This window comes from Homarus americanus, unplaced genomic scaffold, assembly GCF_018991925.1.
Source record: "Homarus americanus isolate GMGI-L3 unplaced genomic scaffold, GMGI_Hamer_2.0 scaffold20409, whole genome shotgun sequence".
Taxonomy (NCBI): Eukaryota; Metazoa; Arthropoda; class Malacostraca; order Decapoda; family Nephropidae; genus Homarus; species Homarus americanus.
Window position 1 is genome coordinate 223 of NW_024718662.1, and position 17,257 is coordinate 17,479.

Sequence of the window (17,257 nt, forward strand, 5' to 3'; positions counted from 1 at the left end):
TGCCCCAGGACCATCAGAGACGGTTTAGGGGCAGTGGCGCACCAGGGGCTCTCCCAGGGGTCGTGCGCGCCCAGAGGTCCCTCCCAGGGCGGTGGTGCACCTGGGGTCCCTCTCGTGGAAGAGTAGTGCTCAGGGACCATTCCAGAGCAAGCCTCCAGGGACCATCTGAGGAGCCCTCCAGGGAAGGCAACTCAAGGACTCCAGGGGCATCGCTGCGAGAGACCTTTCGAGGGGGACGTTAGTGCCCCCCAGAGACCTTTTAGAGGTCCGGCGGGCCCTATGGCATGCTTATTTGTTGTGTCATATTTTCGTACATTACATACTTCCGAAGTCCTTACTTAACTCTGATTGTTGGACTATTCTCTTAACCCGCCAAATTTCAGCCAATAGGAGAAGATCAGTCAGTCAGCACAACTTTTTAAACTTATATGTTTTCCTGTTGATATTATTCTCTGTTACCTTCTTCAGAGAATCGATCATATTGGTGGAAATGTGATGGGTGATTGTATTTATTTAGCGTTGCATCTCCCAGGTAAAATTGAGCATAACTACTGCACCCATGGGCCCTACGGGCGCTAGGCTCCCAGGGCCATCCAGGGTGGTGGACACCCCAGGAACCCTCCTAGGTGCGCGGCGGCCCCAGGTTGCCCCAGTGGCGGTGCCCCAGGGGCCCTCGCAGCATCAGCGGCATCATCGAAGCATTCTCCGGAGCAATGGGACCCATTGACCCTGACTGGGCCATGGATCCCGCAGGGGACCAACCCAGGAGCCTTGCAGCCCCAAGGACAATCCCAGGAGGCGGTTCAGGGGCAGTGGCGCACCAGGAACTCTCCAGGGTGATTGGCGCCCAGGGGTCCCTCCAGGCGGTGTGGTACACCTGGGGTCCCTCTCATTGGAAGAGGTGCTCAGGGGACCATTCAAGGAAAAAGAGCCTCAGGGACCATCCCAGAGACCCTCCCAGGGGCGGCACCTCAAAATGACACTCCCAGGGGCATCCACCACCAGAGACCTTTCGGGGGCGTTAGTGCCCCCCAGAGACCTTCTTAGGAGTCAGCGGGGCCCTAATGGCATGCTTGTTTGTTGATATCATATTTTCATTACGTACATACTTCCGAAGTCCCTTACTTAACTCTGATTGGTGGACTATTCTCTTAGCCATAAATTTCAGCCAATAGGAGAAAGAATCAGTCAGTCAACACAACACCCGACTTATGTTTTCCTGTTGATATTATTCTCTGTTACCTTCTTCAGAATCGTCATATTGGTGGAAATGTGATGGGCGGTGTATTTATTTAGCGTTGCATCTCCCAGGTAAGAGGTGAGCACTAAACTGGCTGCACCCATAGGCCCCTACAGGCCTGGCGCTCCCAGGGGCCATCCCAGGAGTGGTGGACACCCCAGGAACTCTGGGTGCGTGGCAGCCCCCAGGGTGCCCCCAGTAGCGACCAGGCTGATTGCCCTCGCAGCATCAGCGGCATCCTCGAAGCATTCTCAGGGGAGCAATGGGACCCCAGTGACCCTGACTGGAGCAGCGGATCTCGGAGGGACCAACCCAGGGGTGGCAGCCCCAGGGACCATCCAGAGACAGGTCAGGGCCAGTGGCTCACCAGGGGCTTTTCTCCCATGGTCGGTGGCGCGCCCAGAGTCCCTCCCAGGGCGGTGGTGCACCTGGGGTCCCTCTCATTGGAAGAGGAGTGCTCAGGGACCATTCCAGGGGAAACAGAGGCCTCTCAGGGACCCATCACAGAGACCCTTCCAGGGGCGGCACCTCAAAGGACACTCCCAGGGGCATCACACCACCCAGAGACCTTTCCGGGGAGATTGGGTGCTTAGAGACAATATGTAGAGAGGTCAGGCAGGCCCTATAGCATGCTTGTTTTGTTGTGTCATATTTTCGTACATTACATACTTCCAGAAGTCCCTTACTTAACTCTGATTGTGGACTATTCTCTTAACCCGCGGAAATTTCAGCCAATAGGAGAAGAGATCAGTCCGGTGGCGCTTACCCCGACTTATGTTTTCCTGTTGATATTATTCTCTGTTACCTTCTTCAGAGATGATCATATTGAATTGCAAATGTGATGGGCGGTGTATTTATTTAACGTTTCATCTCCCAGAGTAAAATTAGGCATAAACTACTGCACCCACTTGATTTCACAGGCCTAGCGCTCCCCAGGGGCCATCAGGAGTGGTGGACACCCCAGGAACCCTCTAGGTGCCGCAGCTGCAGGGGTGCCCCCAGTGGCGACGGTGCCCCCAGGGGCACTCGCAACATCAGCGGCATCCTCAGAGCATTCTCCAGGAGCAAGCGGGACCCCAGTGACCCTTACCTGGAGCCGCGGATCGCAGGGGACTAGCGAGGCAGCGCAGCCCCCAGGGGACAATCCCAGAGACGGTTCAAGGGGCAGTGGCTGGGAACTCTCCAGGGTGGTGGCGCGCCCAAAAGTCCCTCCCAGGGGCGGTCGTGCACCTGGGGTCCCTCTCATTGGAAGAGGTGCTCGGGGACCATTCCAGGAAGCAAGTACCTCAGGGACCATCAGGGCCACTCCCAGAGAGGGAAGGCGGCACCTCAAAGGATACTCCCAGGGGCATCCACACCCCAGAGACCATTCGGGGACGTTAGTGCCCCCAGAGACCATTCGGGGACGTTAGGTGCCCCCAGAGACCTCTTAGAGGTCCCAGTGGGCTATGGCATGCTTGTTTGTTGTGTCATATTTTCATACGTACATACTTCCAAAGTCCCTTACTTAACTCTGATTGGTGGACTATTCTCTTAACCCGCCAAATTTCAGCCAATAGGAGAAAGAGATCAGTCAGTCAGCACAACACCCCGACTTATGTTTTCCTGTTGATATTATTCTCTGTTACCTTCTTCAGAATGCGATGTAATTGGTGGAAATGTGATGGGCGGTGTATTTATTTAACGTTGCATCTCCCAGAGTAAAATTGAGCATAGTGTGCACCCATGGGCCTACAGGCCTCATGGCTCACAGGGGCCATCCAGGAGTGGTGGACACACGGGAACCCTCCTAGGTGCTGCGACGCCCCCCAGGGTGCCCCCAGTGGCGTGAGGGGTGCCCCAGGGGCCCTCACTTGGCATCAGCGGCATCTCAGGCGCATTCTCAGGAGCAATGGGACCCCGTGACCCTGACTGGGTGGCGGTCACCCGAAAGGGGACCAACCCAGAGGCAGCACGCATTTAGGGACCATCCCAGAGACGGTTCAAGGGGCAGTGAAGGCAGGAACTCTCCCAGGGTGGGTGGCGCCCAGGAGTCCCTCCCGAGGGGCGTGGTGCACCTGGGGTTCCTCTGTTGGAAGAGGAGTGCTCAGGGACCATTCCGGGAAACAGAGCCTCCAGGGACAATCACAGGAGACCCTCCCAGGGAAGGCGGCACCTCAAGGACACTCCCAGGGGCATCACACCACCAGAGACCTTTCCGGGGGGACGTTAGTTACTTTAGAGACCTTCTTAGAGGTCCCAGGCCTAATGGCATGTGCTTGTTTGTTGTGTCATATTTTCATGCATTACATACTTCCCGAATTGCCACTTAACTCTGAGTTGGTGGACTATTCTCTTAACCCGCCAAATTTCAGCCAATAGGAGAAGAGATCAGTCCAGTCAGCTACAACACCCCGACTTATGTTTTCCTGTTGATATTATTCTCGTGCCTTCTTTGGGAATCACGATCATATTGGTGCAGAATGTGATGGGCGGTGTATTTATTTAATGTTGCATCTCCCAGGTAAAGTGAGGCATAAACTATTGCACCCATGGGCCCTACAGGCCTGGCTCCCAGGGGGCCATCCAGGGGTGGTGGACACCCCAGGAACCCTCCTAGGTGCGTGACGCCCCAGGGTGCCCCAGTGGCGACGTGCCCCGGGGCGCTCGCAACATCAGCGGCATCTCAGGCGCATTCTCGGGGGCAACGGCACCCCAGTGACCCTGACTGGAGCAGCTGATCCCGCAGGGACCAACCCAGGGGCAGCGCTGGCCCCCAGGGACCATCCAGAGACGGTTCAAGGGGCGGTGGCGCACCAGAACTCTCCCAGGGGTCGGTGGCGCGCCAGGAGTCCCTCCCAGGGCGGTGTGGTGCACCTGGGGTCCCTCTCGTGGAAGAGTAGTGCTCAGGGACCATTCCAGGGGAAACAGAGCCTCAGGGACCATCACAGAGACCCTCCCGGGGCGGCACCTCAAAGGACACTCCCAGGGGCATCCACACCACCAGAGACCTTTCGAGGGGACGTTGGTGCCCAGAGACCTTTTAGAGGTCAGGCGGGCCCTATGGCATGCTTGTTTGTTGTGTGTCATATTTTTCGTACATTACATACTTCCCGAAGTCCCTTACTTAACTCTGATTGGTGGACTATTCTCTTAACCCATAAATTTCAGCCAATAGGAGAAGAGATCAGTCAGTCAGCACAACTTACCCGACTTATATGTTTTCCTGTTGATATTATTCTCTGTTACAGCTAGCTTCAGAGATGCGATCATATTGTGGAAATGTGATGGACGGTGTATTTATTTAACGTTGCATCTCCCAGGTAAAATTGAGGCATAAACTTCTGCACCCATGGTGCCCCTACAGGCCTAGCGCTCCCAGGGGCCATCCCAGGAGTGGTGGACACCCAGGAACCCTCCTAGGTGCCACGGCGCCCCAGGGTGCCCCAGGCGACGCTTGGTACTAAGGGGCCCTCGCAACATCAGCGGCATCTCGGCATTCTCAGGAGCTGTATGGGACCCCAGTGACCCTGACTGGGCAGCGGATCGGAGGGACCAACCCAGGGGGCAGCGCGGCCCCCAGGAACCATCCAGAGAGCACGGTTCAAGGGGGCGAGTGGCGCGCAAGGAACTCTCCCATGGTCGGTGGCGCGCCCAGGAGTCCCTCCCAGGGGCGGTGGTGCACCTGGGGTCCCTCTCATTTGGAAGAGGTGCTCAGGGACCATTCCGGGAAACAGAGCCTCAAGGGACCATCCCAGGGCCCTCCAGGGAAGGCGGCACCTCAAAGGATACTCCCAGGCATCACACCCCAGAGACCATTCCGGGGACGTTAGTGCCCCAGAGACCTTCTTAGAGGTCCCAGTGGGCCCTATGGCATGCTTGTTTGTTGTGTCATATTTTCGTACTTTACATACTTCTAAATTCATACTTAACTCTGATTGGTGGACTATTCTCAGCCGCCAAATTTCAGTAATAGGAGAAGAATCAGTCAGTCAGCACAACACCCCGACTTATGTTTTCCTGTTGTTGATATTATTCTCCTGTTACCTTCTTCCAGAATGCGATCATATTGGTGGAAATGTGATGGTGTATTTATTTAGATTGCATCTCCCAGGTAAAATTGAGCATAAACTATTGCACCCATGGGCTTTCCACAGGCCTGGCGCTCCCAGGGCCCATCCCGGGGGTGGTGGACACCCCAGGAACCCTCTAGGTGCCGTGACGCCCCAGGGGTGCCCCCAGTGGCGACGGTGCCCCCCGGGGCGCTCACCCAACATCAGCGGCATCCTCAGGCGCATTCTCAGGAGCAACGGGACACAGTGACCTGACTGGAGCGAGTCCCGCAGGGACCAGCTGGCAGGGCAGCGCAGCACAGGGGACCATCCAGAGACAGTTTAAGCGGTGGCGCACCAGGAACTCTCCCGGGGTCGGTGGCGCGGAGTCCCTCCCAGGGGCGGTGGTGCACCTGGGGTCCCTCTCATTGGAAGAGTAGTGCTCAGGGACCATTCCAGGGAAACAGAGCCTCCCGAGGGACCATCACAGAACCTACCACTCCCGAGGGCGGCACCTCAAAGGACACTCCCAGGGGCATCCGCGCCACGAGAGACAGCCTTTCACGAGGGACGTTGGTGCCCCCAGGACACTTTTAGGGGTCGGGGCTATGGCATGCTTATTTGTTGTGTCTATTTTCGTACGTACATACTTCGAAGTCCCTTACTTAACTCTGATTGGTGGACTATTCTCTTAACCGCCAAATTTCAGCCAATAGGAGAAGAGATCAGTCCAGTCAGCACAACACCCGACTTATGTTTTCCTGTTGATATTATTCTCTGTTACCTTCTTCAGAATGCGATCATATTGGTGGAAATGTGATGGGCGGTGTATTTATTTAACGTTGCATCTGCCAGAGTAAAAATTGAGCATAAACTACTGCACCCATGAGCCCTACAGGCCTAGCGCTCCCAGGGGCCATCCCAGGAGTGGTGGACACCCCAGGAACCCTCCTAGGTGCCGCGACGCCCCCAGGGTGCCCCCCAGATGCGACCGGGCCCCCAGGGGCCCTCGCAACATCAGCGGCATCCTCAGGCGCATTCTCAGGAGCAATGGGACCCCAGTGACCCTGACTGGAGCAGCGGATCCCGGAGGGACCAACCCAGGGGCAGCGCAGCCCCCAGGGACCATCCCAGAGACGGGTCAAGGGGCAGTGGCGCACCAGGAACTCTCCCATGGTCGGTGGCGCGCCCAGGAGTCCCTCCCAGGGGCGGTGGTGCATCTGGGGTCCCTCTCATTGGAAGAGGAGTGCTCAGGGATCATTCCAGGCGAAACAGAGCCTCCAGGGACCATCACAGAGACCCTCCCAGGGAAGGCGGCACCTCAAAGGACACTCCCAGGGGCATCCACACCACCAGAGACCTTTCCGGGGACGTTAGTGCCCCCAGAGACCTTCTTAGAGGTCCGAGCGGGCCCTATGGCATGCTTGTTTGTTGTGTCATATTTTCGTACATTACATACTTCCCGAAGTCCCTTACTTAACTCTGATTGGTGGACTATTCTCTTAACCAGCAAATTTCAGCCAATAGGAGAAAGATCAGTCAGTCAACACAACACCCCGACACCTGTTTTCCCTGTTGATATTATTCTCGTGCCTTCTTCGAAATGCGATCATATTGGTGGAAATGGAAGTGGGCGGTGTGTTTATTAACATTGCATCTCCAGAGTAAAATTGAGCATAACTATTGCACCCATGGGCCCTACAGGCCTTGCGCTCCCAGGGGCCATCCCAGGAGTGGTGGACACCCCAGGAACCCTCCTAGGTGCCGTGACGCCCCCAGGGTGCCCCCCAGTAGCGACCGGACCCCAGGGGCCCTCGCAACATCAGCGGCATCCTCAGGCGCATTCTCAGGAGCAATGGGACCCCAGTGACCCTGACTGGAGCAGCGGATCCCGGAGGGACCAACCCAGGGGCAGCGCAGCCCCCAGGGACCATCCCAGAGACGGGTCAAGGGGCAGTGGCTCACCAGGAACTCTCCCATGGTCGGTGGCGCGCCCAGGAGTCCCTCCCAGGGGCGGTGGTGCACCTGGGGTCCCTCTCATTGGAAGAGGAGTGCTCAGGGACCATTCCAGGGGAAACAGAGCCTCCAGGGACCATCACAGAGACCCTCCCAGGGAAGGCGGCACCTCAAAGGACACTCCCAGGGGCATCCACACCACCAGAGACCTTTCCGGGGACGTTAGTGCCCCCAGAGACCTTCTTAGAGGTCCGAGCGGGCCCTATGGCATGCTTGTTTGTTGTGTCATATTTTCGTACATTACATACTTCCCGAAGTCCCTTACTTAACTCTGATTGGTGGACTATTCTCTTAACCCGCCAAATTTCAGCCAATAGGAGAAGAGATCAGTCAGTCAGCACAACACCCCGACTTATGTTTTCCTGTTGATATTATTCTCTGTTACCTTCTTCAGAATGCGATCATATTGGTGGAAATGTGATGGGCGGTGTATTTATTTAACATTGCATCTGCCAGAGTAAAAATTGAGCATAAACTACTGCACCCATGGGCCCTACAGGCCTAGCGCTCCCAGGGGCCATCCCAGGAGTGGTAGACATCCCAGGAACCCTCCTAGGTGCCGCGACGCCCCCAGAGTGCCCCCCAGTGGCGACTGGGCCCCCAGGGGCCCTCGCAACATCAGCGGCATCCTCAGGCGCATTCTCAGGAGCAATGGGACCCCAGTGACCCTGACTGGAGCAGCGGTTCCCGGAGGGACCAACCCAGGGGCAGCGCAGCCCCCAGGGACCATCCCAGAGACGGGTCAAGGGGCAGTGGCGCACCAGGAACTCTCCCATGGTCGGTGGCGCGCCCAGGAGTCCCTCCCAGGGGCGGTGGTGCACCTGGGGTCCCTCTCATTGGAAGAGGAGTGCTCAGGGACCATTCCAAGGAAGCAGAGCCTCCAGGGACCATCCCAGAGACCCTCCCAGGGAAGGCAGCACCTCAAAGGATACTCCCAGGGGCATCCACACCCCCAGAGGCCATTCCGGGGACGTTAGTGCCCCCAGAGACCTTCTTAGAGGTCCCAGTGGGCCCTATGGCATGCTTGTTTGTTGTGTCATATTTTCGTACATTACATACTTCCCGAAGTCCCTTACTTAACTCTGATTGGTGGACTATTCTCTTAACCCGCCAAATTTCAGCCAATAGGAGAGGAGATCAGTCAGTCAGCACAACACCCCGACTTATGTTTTCCTGTTGATATTATTCTCTGTTACCTTCTTCAGAATGCGCTCATATTGGTGGAAATGTGATGGGCGGTGTATTTATTTAACGTTGCATCTCCCAGAGTAAAAATTGAGCATAAACTATTGCACCCATGGGCCCTACAGGCCTGGCGCTCCCAGGGGCCATCCCAGGGGTGGTGGACACCCCAGGAACCCTCCTAGGTGCCGTGACGCCCCCAGGGTGCCCCCCAGTGGCGACGGTGCCCCCCGGGGCGCTCGCAACATCAGCGGCATCCTCAGGCGCATTCTCAGGAGCAACGGGACCCCAGTGACCCTGACTGGAGCAGCTGATCCCGCAGGGACCAACCCAGGGGCAGCGCAGCCCCCAGGGACCATCCCAGAGACGGTTCAAGAGGCAGTGGCGCACCAGGAACTCTCGCAGGGTCGGTGGCGCGCCCAGGAGTCCCTCCCAGGGGCGGTGGTGCACCTGGGGTCCCTCTCATTGGAAGAGTAGTGCTCAGGGACCATTCCAGGTGAAACAGAGCCTCCAGGGACCATCACAGAGACCCTCCCAGGGAAGGCGGCACCTCAAAGGACACTCCCAGGGGCATCCATACCACCAGAGACCTTTCCGGGGACGTTAGTGCCCCCAGAGACCTTTTTAGAGGTCCGAGCGGGCCCTATGGCATGCTTGTTTGTTGTGTCATATTTTCGTACATTACATACTTCCCGAAGTCCCTTACTTAACTCTGATTGGTGGACTATTCTCTTAACCCGCCAAATTTCAGCCAATAGGAGAAGAGATCAGTCAGTCAGCACAACACCCCGACTTATGTTTTCCTGTTGATATTATTCTCTGTTACCTTCTTCAGAATGCGATCATATTGGTGGAAATGTGATGGGCGGTGTATTTATTTAACGTTGCATCTGCCAGAGTAAAAATTGAGCATAAACTACTGCACCCATGGGCCCTACAGGCCTAGCGCTCCCAGGGGCCATCCCAGGAGTGGTGGACACCCCAGGAACCCTCCTAGGTGCTGCGACGCCCCCAGGGTGCCCCCCAGTGGCGACCGGGCCCCCAGGGGCCCTCGCAACATCAGCGGCATCCTCAGGCGCATTCTCAGGAGCATTGGGACCCCAGTGACCCTGACTGGAGCAGTGGATCCCGGAGGGACCAACCCAGGGGCAGCGCAGCCCCCAGGGACCATCCCAGAGACGGGTCAAGGGGCAGTGGCGCACCAGGAACTCTCCCATGGTCGGTGGCGCGCCCAGGAGTCCCTCCCAGGGGCGGTGGTGCACCTGGGGTCCCTCTCATTGGAAGAGGAGTGCTCAGGAACCATTCCAGGGGAAACAGAGCCTCCAGGGACCATCACAGAGACCCTCCCAGAGAAGGCGGCACCTCAAAGGACACTCCCAGGGGCATCCACACCACTAGAGACCTTTCCGGGGACGTTAGTGCCCCCAGAGACCTTCTTAGAGGTCCGAGCGGGCCCAATGGCATGCTTGTTTGTTGTGTCATATTTTCGTACATTACATACTTCCCGAAGTCCCTTACTTAACTCTGATTGGTGGACTATTCTCTTAACCCGCCAAATTTCAGCCAATAGGAGAAGAGGTCAGTCAGTCAGCACAACACCCCGACTTATGTTTTCCTGTTGATATTATTCTGTTACCTTCTTCAGAATGCGATCATATTGGTGGAAATGTGATGGGCGGTGTATTTATTTAACGTTGCATCTCCCAGAGTAAAAATTGAGCATAAACTACTGCACCCATGGGCCCTACAGGCCTGGCGCTCCCAGGGGCCATCCCAGGGGTGGTGGACACCCCAGGAACCCTCCTAGGTGCCGTGACTCCCCCAGGGTGCCCCCCAGTGGCGACGGTGCCCCCCGGGGCGCTCGCAACATCAGCGGCATCCTCAGGCGCACTCTCAGGAGCAATGGGGCCCCAGTGACCCTGACTGGAGCAGCTGATCCCGCAGGGACCAACCCAGGGGCAGCGCAGCCCCCAGGGACCATCCCAGAGACGGTTCAAGGGGCAGTGGCGCACCAGGAACTCTCCCAGGGTCGATGGCGCGCCCAGAAGTCCCTCCCAGGGGCGGTGGTGCACCTGGGGTCCCTCTCATTGGAAGAGGAGTGCTCAGGGACCATTCCAAGGAAGCAGAGCCTCCAGGGACCATCCCAGAGACCCTCCCAGGGAAGGCGGCACCTCAAAGGATACTCCCAGGGGCATCCAAACCCCCAGAGACCTTTCCGGGGACGTTAGTGCCCCCAGAGACCTTCTTAGAGGTCCCAGTGGGCCCTATGGCATGCTTGTTTGTTGTGTCATATTTTCGTACATTACATACTTCCCGAAGTCCCTTACTTAACTCTGATTGGTGGACTATTCTCTTAACCCGCCAAATTTCAGCCAATAGGAGAAGAGATCAGTCAGTCAGCACAACACCCCGAATTATGTTTTCCTGTTGATATTATTCTCTGTTACCTTCTTCAGAATGCGATCATATTGGTGGAAATGTGATGGGCGGTGTTTTTATTTAACGTTGCATCTCCCAGAGTAAAAATTGAGCATAAACTATTGCACCCATGGGCCCTACAGGCCTAGCGCTCCCAGGGGCCATCCCAGGAGTGGTGGACACCCCAGGAACCCTCCTAGGTGCCGCGACGCCCCCAGGGTGCCCCCCCAGTGGCGACGGTGCCCCCAGGGGCCCTCGCAACATCAGCGGCATCCTCAGGCGCATTCTCAGGAGCAATGGGACCCCAGTGACCCTGACTGGAGCAGCGGATCCCGGAGGGACCAACCCAGGGGCAGCGCAGCCCCCAGGGACCATCCCAGAGACGGTTCAAGGGGCAGTGGCGCACCAGGAACTCTTCCATGGTCGGTGGCGCGCCCAGGAGTCCCTCCCAGGGGCGGTGGTGCACCTGGGGTCCCTCTCATTGGAAGAGGAGTGCTCAGGGATCATTCCAGGGGAAACAGAGCCTCCAGGGACCATCACAGAGACCCTCCCAGGGAAGGCGGCACCTCAAAGGACACTCCCAGGGGCATCCACACCACCAGAGACCTTTCCGGGGACGTTATTGCCCCCAGAGACCTTCTTAGAGGTCCAAGCGGGCCCTATGGCATGCTTGTTTGTTGTGTCATAGTTTCGTACATTACATACTTCCCGAAGTCCCTTACTTAACTCTGATTGGTGGACTATTCTCTTAACCCGCCAAATTTTAGCCAATAGGAGAAAAGATCAGTCAGTCAGCACAACACCCCGACTTATGTTTTCCTGTTGATATTATTCTCTGTTACCTTCTTCAGAATGCGATCATATTGGTGTAAATGTGATGGTGAATTTATTTAGCGATTGCATCTGCGAAGTAAATTGAGCATAAAAACTACTGCACCCACATGGGCCCTACAGGCCCTAGCGCTCCCCAGGGGCCATCCAGGAGTAGTGGACACCCAGGAACCCTCCTAGGTGCCGCGACGCCCCCCAGGGTGCCCCGGTGGCAGCAGTTGCCCCAGGGGCCCTCACTTGACATGGCGGCATCCTCGGCGCATTCTCAGGAGCAATGGGACCCCAGTGACCTGACTGGAGCAGCGGATCGGAGGGACCAGCAGGAGCAGCGCCCAGCCCCCAGGGACCATCCCAGAGGCGGGTCAGGGGCAGTGGCGCACCAGGAACTCTCCCATGGTGGGTGGCCAGGTCCCTCCAGGGGTGGTTGCACCTGGGGTCCCTCTCATTGGAGAGGAGTGCTCCGGACCATTCAGGGGAAACAGAGCCTCCAGGGACCATCACAGAGACCCTCCCAGGGGAGGCGGCACCTCAAGGACACTCCCAGGGCATCCACACCACCAGAGACCTTTCGAGGGGCGTTAGTGCCCCAGAGACCCTTCTTAGAGGTCAGAGCCGGGCCCTATAGCATGCTTGTTTGTTGTGTCATATTTTCGTACGTACATACTTCGAAGTCCTTACTTAACTCTGATTGGTGGACTATTCTCTTAACCATGAAATTTCAGCCAATAGGAGAAGAGATCAGTCAGTCAGCACAACACCCCGACTTGCATGTTTTCTGGTGATATTATTCTCTATTTGCAGCTAGCTAGAATCGCGATCATATTGGGGTGGAAATGTGATGGGGTGTATTTATTTAACGTTGCATCTCCCAGAGTAAAAATTGAGCATAAACTATTGCACCCATGGGCCCTACAGGCCTTGCGCTCCCCAGGGGGGCCATCCCAGGGGTGGTGGACACCCCGAGAACCCTCTAGGTGCCGTGACGCCCCCAGGGTGCCCCAGTAGCGACCGGGCCCCCAGGGGCCTCGCAACATCAGCGGCATCCTCAGGCATTCTCAGGAGCAATGGGACCCCAGTGACCCTGACTGGAGCAGCGGATCCGGAGGGACAACCCAGGGAGCCTTGCAGCCCCCAGGGGACCTCCCAGAGACGGGTCAGGGGCAGTGGCTCACCAGGAACTCTCCCATGGTCGGTGCTTGGCGCGCCCAGGAGTCCCTCCCAGGGGCGGTGGTGCACCTGGGGTCCCTCTCTCATTGGAAGAGGTGCTCAGGGACATTCCAGGAAACAGAGCCTCAGGGACCATCACAGGAACCCTCCCAGGGGAGGCGGCACCTCAAGGACACTTGCTCCCGGGGGCATCCACACCACCAGAGACCTTTCGAGGACGTTAGTGCCCCCAGAGACCTTCTTAGAGGTCGAGGCGAGCCCTATGTGCTTGTTTGTTGTGTCTCATATTTTCGTACATTACATACTTCCCGAAGTCCTTACTTAACTCTGATTGTGGACTATTCTCTTAACCCGCCAAATTTCAGCCAATAGGAGAAGATCAGTCAGTCAGCACAACACCCCCGACTTATGTTTTCACTGTTGATATTATTCTCTGTTGCCTTCTTCAGAGATGCGATCATATTGGTGGAAATGTGATGGGGTGTAATATTTATTAACGATTCATCTCCCAGAGTAAAAATTGAGCATAAACTACTGCACCCATGGGCCCTACAGGCCTGGCTCCCAGGGGCCATCCCAGGAGTGGGTGGACACCCCAGGAACCCTCCTGGGTACTTACTGACGCCCAGGGGTGCCCCAGTGGCGGCGGTGCCCCCAGGGGCACTTTCACCCAGCATCAGCGGCATCCTCAGGCGCATTCTCGGGAGCAGGACCCCAGTGACCCTGACTGGGCCACTTGGATCACGGGGACTAACCAGGGGCAGCACGCAGCCCCAGGGACAATCCAGAGACGGTTCAAGGGGCAGTGGCGCGCCAGGAACTCCCAGGGTCGGTGGCGCGCCCAAGGGGAGTCCCTCCCAGGGGCGGTGGTGCACCTGGGGTCCCTCTCATTGGAAGAGGTGCTCGGGACCATTCCAAGGAAAAGCAGAGCCTCCAGGGACATCAGGAACCACTCCCAGGGGAAGGCGGCACCTCAAAGGATACTCCCAGGGGCATCCACACCCCAGAGACCATTTCAAGGGGACGTTAGTGCCCCAGAGACCATTCGAGGGGCGTTAGTGCCCCCAGAGACCTTCTTAGAGGTCCCAGTGGGCCCCTATGGCATGCTTGTTTGTTGTGTCATATTTTTCGTACATACATACTTCCCGAAGTCCCTTACTTAACTCTGATTGGTGGACGTATTCTCTTAACCCGCCAAATTTCAGCCAATAGGAGAAGAGATCCAGTCAGTCAGCACAACACCCCGACTTATGTTTTCCTGTTGATATTATTCTCTGTTACCTTCTTCAGAATCGCGATCATATTGGTGGAAATGTGATGGGCGGGTGTATTTATTTAGCGTTACATCTCCCAGAGTAAAAGAGGTGGTATAATTATTGCACCCATGGGCTAGGGCCTGCATGCAGGGGCCATCCCAGGAGTGGTGGACACCCCCAGGAACCCTCCTAGATTCTTTCGCGACGCCCCAGGGTGCCCCCAGTGGCGACGGTGCCCCCAGGGGGCCCTGCCAGCATCAGCGGCATCCTCAGGCGCATTCTCAGGGAGCAATGGGACCCAGTGACCTGACTGGAGCAGCGGATCCGCAGGGACCAGCCCAGGGGCAGCGCAGCGGGGACCATCCCAGAGACGGTTCAGGGGCGGTGGCGCACCGGGAACTCTCCCAGGGTCGGTGGCGCGCTTAGGAGTCCCTCCCAAGGGCGGTGGTGCACCTGGGGTTCCTCTCGTGGAAGAGGACTGCTCAGGGGACCATTCAGGGGAAACAAGAGCCTCAGGGACAATCACAGAGACCCTCCCAGGAGGCGGCACCTCAAAGGACACTCCCAGGGGCATCCACACCACCAGAGACCTTTCGGGGGCGTTAATTGCCCCGAGACCTTCTTAGAGGTCCAAAGCGGGCCTAATGGCATGCTTGTTTTGTTGTGTCATATTTTCGTACATTACATACTTCAGAAGTCCCTTGCTCTGATTGGTGGACTATTCTCTTAACCATGAAATTTCAGCCAATAGGAGAAGATCAGTCAGTCAGCACAACACCCGACTTATGTTTTCCTGTTGATATTATTCTATTTACCTTCTTCCAGAATGCGATCATATTGGTGGAAATGTGATGGAAGTTGTATTATTTATTTAATGTTGCATCTCCCAGAGTAAAATTGAGCATAAATTATTGCACTATGGGCCCGACAGGCCTGGCGCTCCCAGGGGGGCCATCAGGGGTGGTGGACACCCAGGAACCCTCTAGGTGCCGTGAGCGCCCCAGGGTGCCCCCAGTGGCAGCGGTGCCCCGGGGTGCTCACAACATCAGCAGCATCCTCAGGCGCATTCTCAGGAGCAACGGGACCCCAGTGACCCTGACTGGAGCAGCTGATCCCGCAGGGGACCAACCCAGGAACAAGCAGCCCCAGAGACCATCCAGAGACGGTTCAAGGGGCAGTGGCGCACCAAGGAACTCTCAGGGTCGGTGGCGCGCCCAGGAGTCCCTCCCAGGGGCGGTGGTGCACCTGGGATCCCCTCTCATTGCAAGTAGTGCTCAGGGACCATTCAGGGGAAACAAGAGCCTCAGGGACCATCACAGAGACCCTCCCAGGAAGGCGGCACCTCAAGGACACTCCAGGGCATCCACACCACCAGAGACCTTTCGAGGACGTTGGGTGCCCCAGAACCATTTTAGAAGTCGGCGGGCCCTATGGCATGCTTGTTTGTTGTGTCATATTTTCGTACGTACATACTTCCCGAAGTCCCTTACTTAACTCCTGATTGGTGGACCTTCTCTTAACCGCCAAATTTCCAGCCAATAGGAGAAGAGATCAGTCAGTCAACTGCTTACCCCGACTTATGTTTTTCCTGTTGATATTATTCTGTTACCTTCTTCAGAATCACGATCATATTGGTGGAAATGTGATGGGCGGTGTATTTATTGCGTTGCATCTCCCAGAGTAAAATTGAGCATAAACTACTGCACCCATAGATTTCTACAGGCCTTGCATCCCCAGGGGCCATCCAGGAGTGGTGGACACCCCAGGAACCCTCCTAGGTGCGGCGCCCCCAGGTTGCCCCCAGTGGCGACCTGTGCCCCAGGGGGCCCTACTTAACATGTATCCTCAGGCATTCTCAGGGCAATGGGACCCCAGTGACCTGACTGGAGCAGCCCAGTTCCACGGGGACCAACCCAGAGGCAGCACCCGGCCACAGGACCATCCAGAGACAGTTCAGGGGCGGTGGCGCGCCAGGAACTCTCAGGGTCGGGGGGGGCGCGCCCAGGAGTCCCTCCAGGGTGGTGGTGCACCTGGGGTCCCTCTCATTGGAAGAGTAGTGCTCCCAGGGACCATTCCAGGAAACAGAGCCTCCAGGGACCATCACAGAGACTGCCTCCCAGGAGGCGGCACCTCAAAGGACACTCCCAGGGGCATCCGCACCACCAGGGGCCTTTCGGGGACGTTAGTGCCCCAGAGACCTTTTAGAGAGGTCCGGCGGGCCCTATAGCATGCTTATTTGTTGTGTGTCATATTTTCGTACATTACATACTTCCGAAGTCCTTACTTAACTCTGATTGGTGGACTATTCTTAACCCGCCAAATTTCAGCCAATAGGAGAAGAGATCAGTCAGTCAGCACAACACCCCCGACTTATGTTTCCTGTTGATATTGTTATTCTCTGTTACCTTCTTCAGAATCACGATCATATTGGTGGAAATGCTTGATGGGGGTGTATTTATTTAGCGTTGCATCTCCCAGAGTAAAATTGAGCATAAACTACTGCACCCATGGGCCCTACAGGCCTAGCTATCCCAGGGGCCATCCAGGAGTGGTGGACACCCCAAGGAACCCTCACAGGTGCCGCGACGCCCCCAGGGTGCCCCCGGTGGCAGCGGTGCCCCGGGGCCTTTCGCAGCATCCGCAGCTGACGGCATCCCTCCAGGCGCATTCTCAGGAACGCGGGACCCCAGTGACCCCTGACTGGAGCAGCTGATCCGCAGGGACCAACCCAGGGGCAGCGCAGCCCCAGGGACCATCAGAGACGGTTCAAGGGGCAGTGGCGCGCAGGAACTCTCCCAGGGTCGGTGGCCCAGGAGTCCAGGGGCGGTGGTGCACACAGGGGTCCCTCTCATTGGAAGAGTAGTGCTCAGGGACCATTCCAGGAAACAGAGCCCCTCCAGGGACCATCACAGAAACCCTCCAGGGAAGGCACCTCAAAGGACACTCCAGGGGCATCCACACCACCAGAGACACCGGGGATGTTGGTGCCCCCAGAGACCTTTTAGAGGTCCGAGCGGGCCCTATGGCATCTTGTTTGTTGTGTGTCATATTTTAGGTACATTACATACTTGGTCCCTTATGCTCTGATTGGTGGACTATTCTCTTAACCATAGCAA

The 17,257-nt window shown here is 56.9% G+C and overlaps 2 protein-coding genes across 2 annotated transcripts; both read left to right on the top strand.

Annotated features, from left to right (window-relative positions):
• The first annotated feature begins 2,965 nt into the window (after positions 1–2,965).
• On the top strand, positions 2,966–11,759 carry LOC121859803 (collagen alpha-1(I) chain-like). The gene is made up of 13 exons (XM_042356778.1): positions 2,966–3,141; positions 3,856–4,268; positions 4,660–5,047; positions 5,377–5,538; positions 6,170–6,689; positions 7,066–7,494; positions 7,862–8,313; positions 8,673–8,875; positions 8,966–9,125; positions 9,410–9,937; positions 10,295–10,692; positions 11,031–11,551; positions 11,739–11,759. Exons 1-13 carry the CDS (start codon positions 2,966–2,968, stop codon positions 11,757–11,759), a joined length of 4,371 nt encoding a protein of 1,456 aa, XP_042212712.1.
• Positions 11,760–15,059: 3,300 nt separating this feature from the next.
• On the top strand, positions 15,060–17,146 carry LOC121859804 (collagen alpha-1(V) chain-like). The gene is made up of 4 exons (XM_042356779.1): positions 15,060–15,558; positions 15,854–16,322; positions 16,662–16,830; positions 17,024–17,146. Exons 1-4 carry the CDS (start codon positions 15,060–15,062, stop codon positions 17,144–17,146), a joined length of 1,260 nt encoding a protein of 419 aa, XP_042212713.1.
• Positions 17,147–17,257: the final 111 nt, after the last annotated feature.

Bases quoted from the DNA above. Each gene is read 5' to 3' on its own strand.
- LOC121859803 (XM_042356778.1), top strand. From the start codon at position 2,966: ATGGGCCTACAGGCCTCATGGCTCACAGGGGCCATCCAGGAGTGGTGG. The intron at 5,539-6,169 runs GTGACCTGACTG...TGAGCCCTACAG, and splicing joins CTCAGGAGCAACGGGACACA to GCCTAGCGCTCCCAGGGGCC. The intron at 6,690-7,065 runs GCATGCTTGTTT...GCCCCCCAGTAG, and splicing joins AGGTCCGAGCGGGCCCTATG to CGACCGGACCCCAGGGGCCC.
- LOC121859804 (XM_042356779.1), top strand. From the start codon at position 15,060: ATGGGCCCGACAGGCCTGGCGCTCCCAGGGGGGCCATCAGGGGTGGTG. The intron at 15,559-15,853 runs GTCGGCGGGCCC...CTGCACCCATAG, and splicing joins GCCCCAGAACCATTTTAGAA to ATTTCTACAGGCCTTGCATC. The intron at 16,831-17,023 runs GTGACCCCTGAC...GGACCATTCCAG, and splicing joins CTCAGGAACGCGGGACCCCA to GAAACAGAGCCCCTCCAGGG.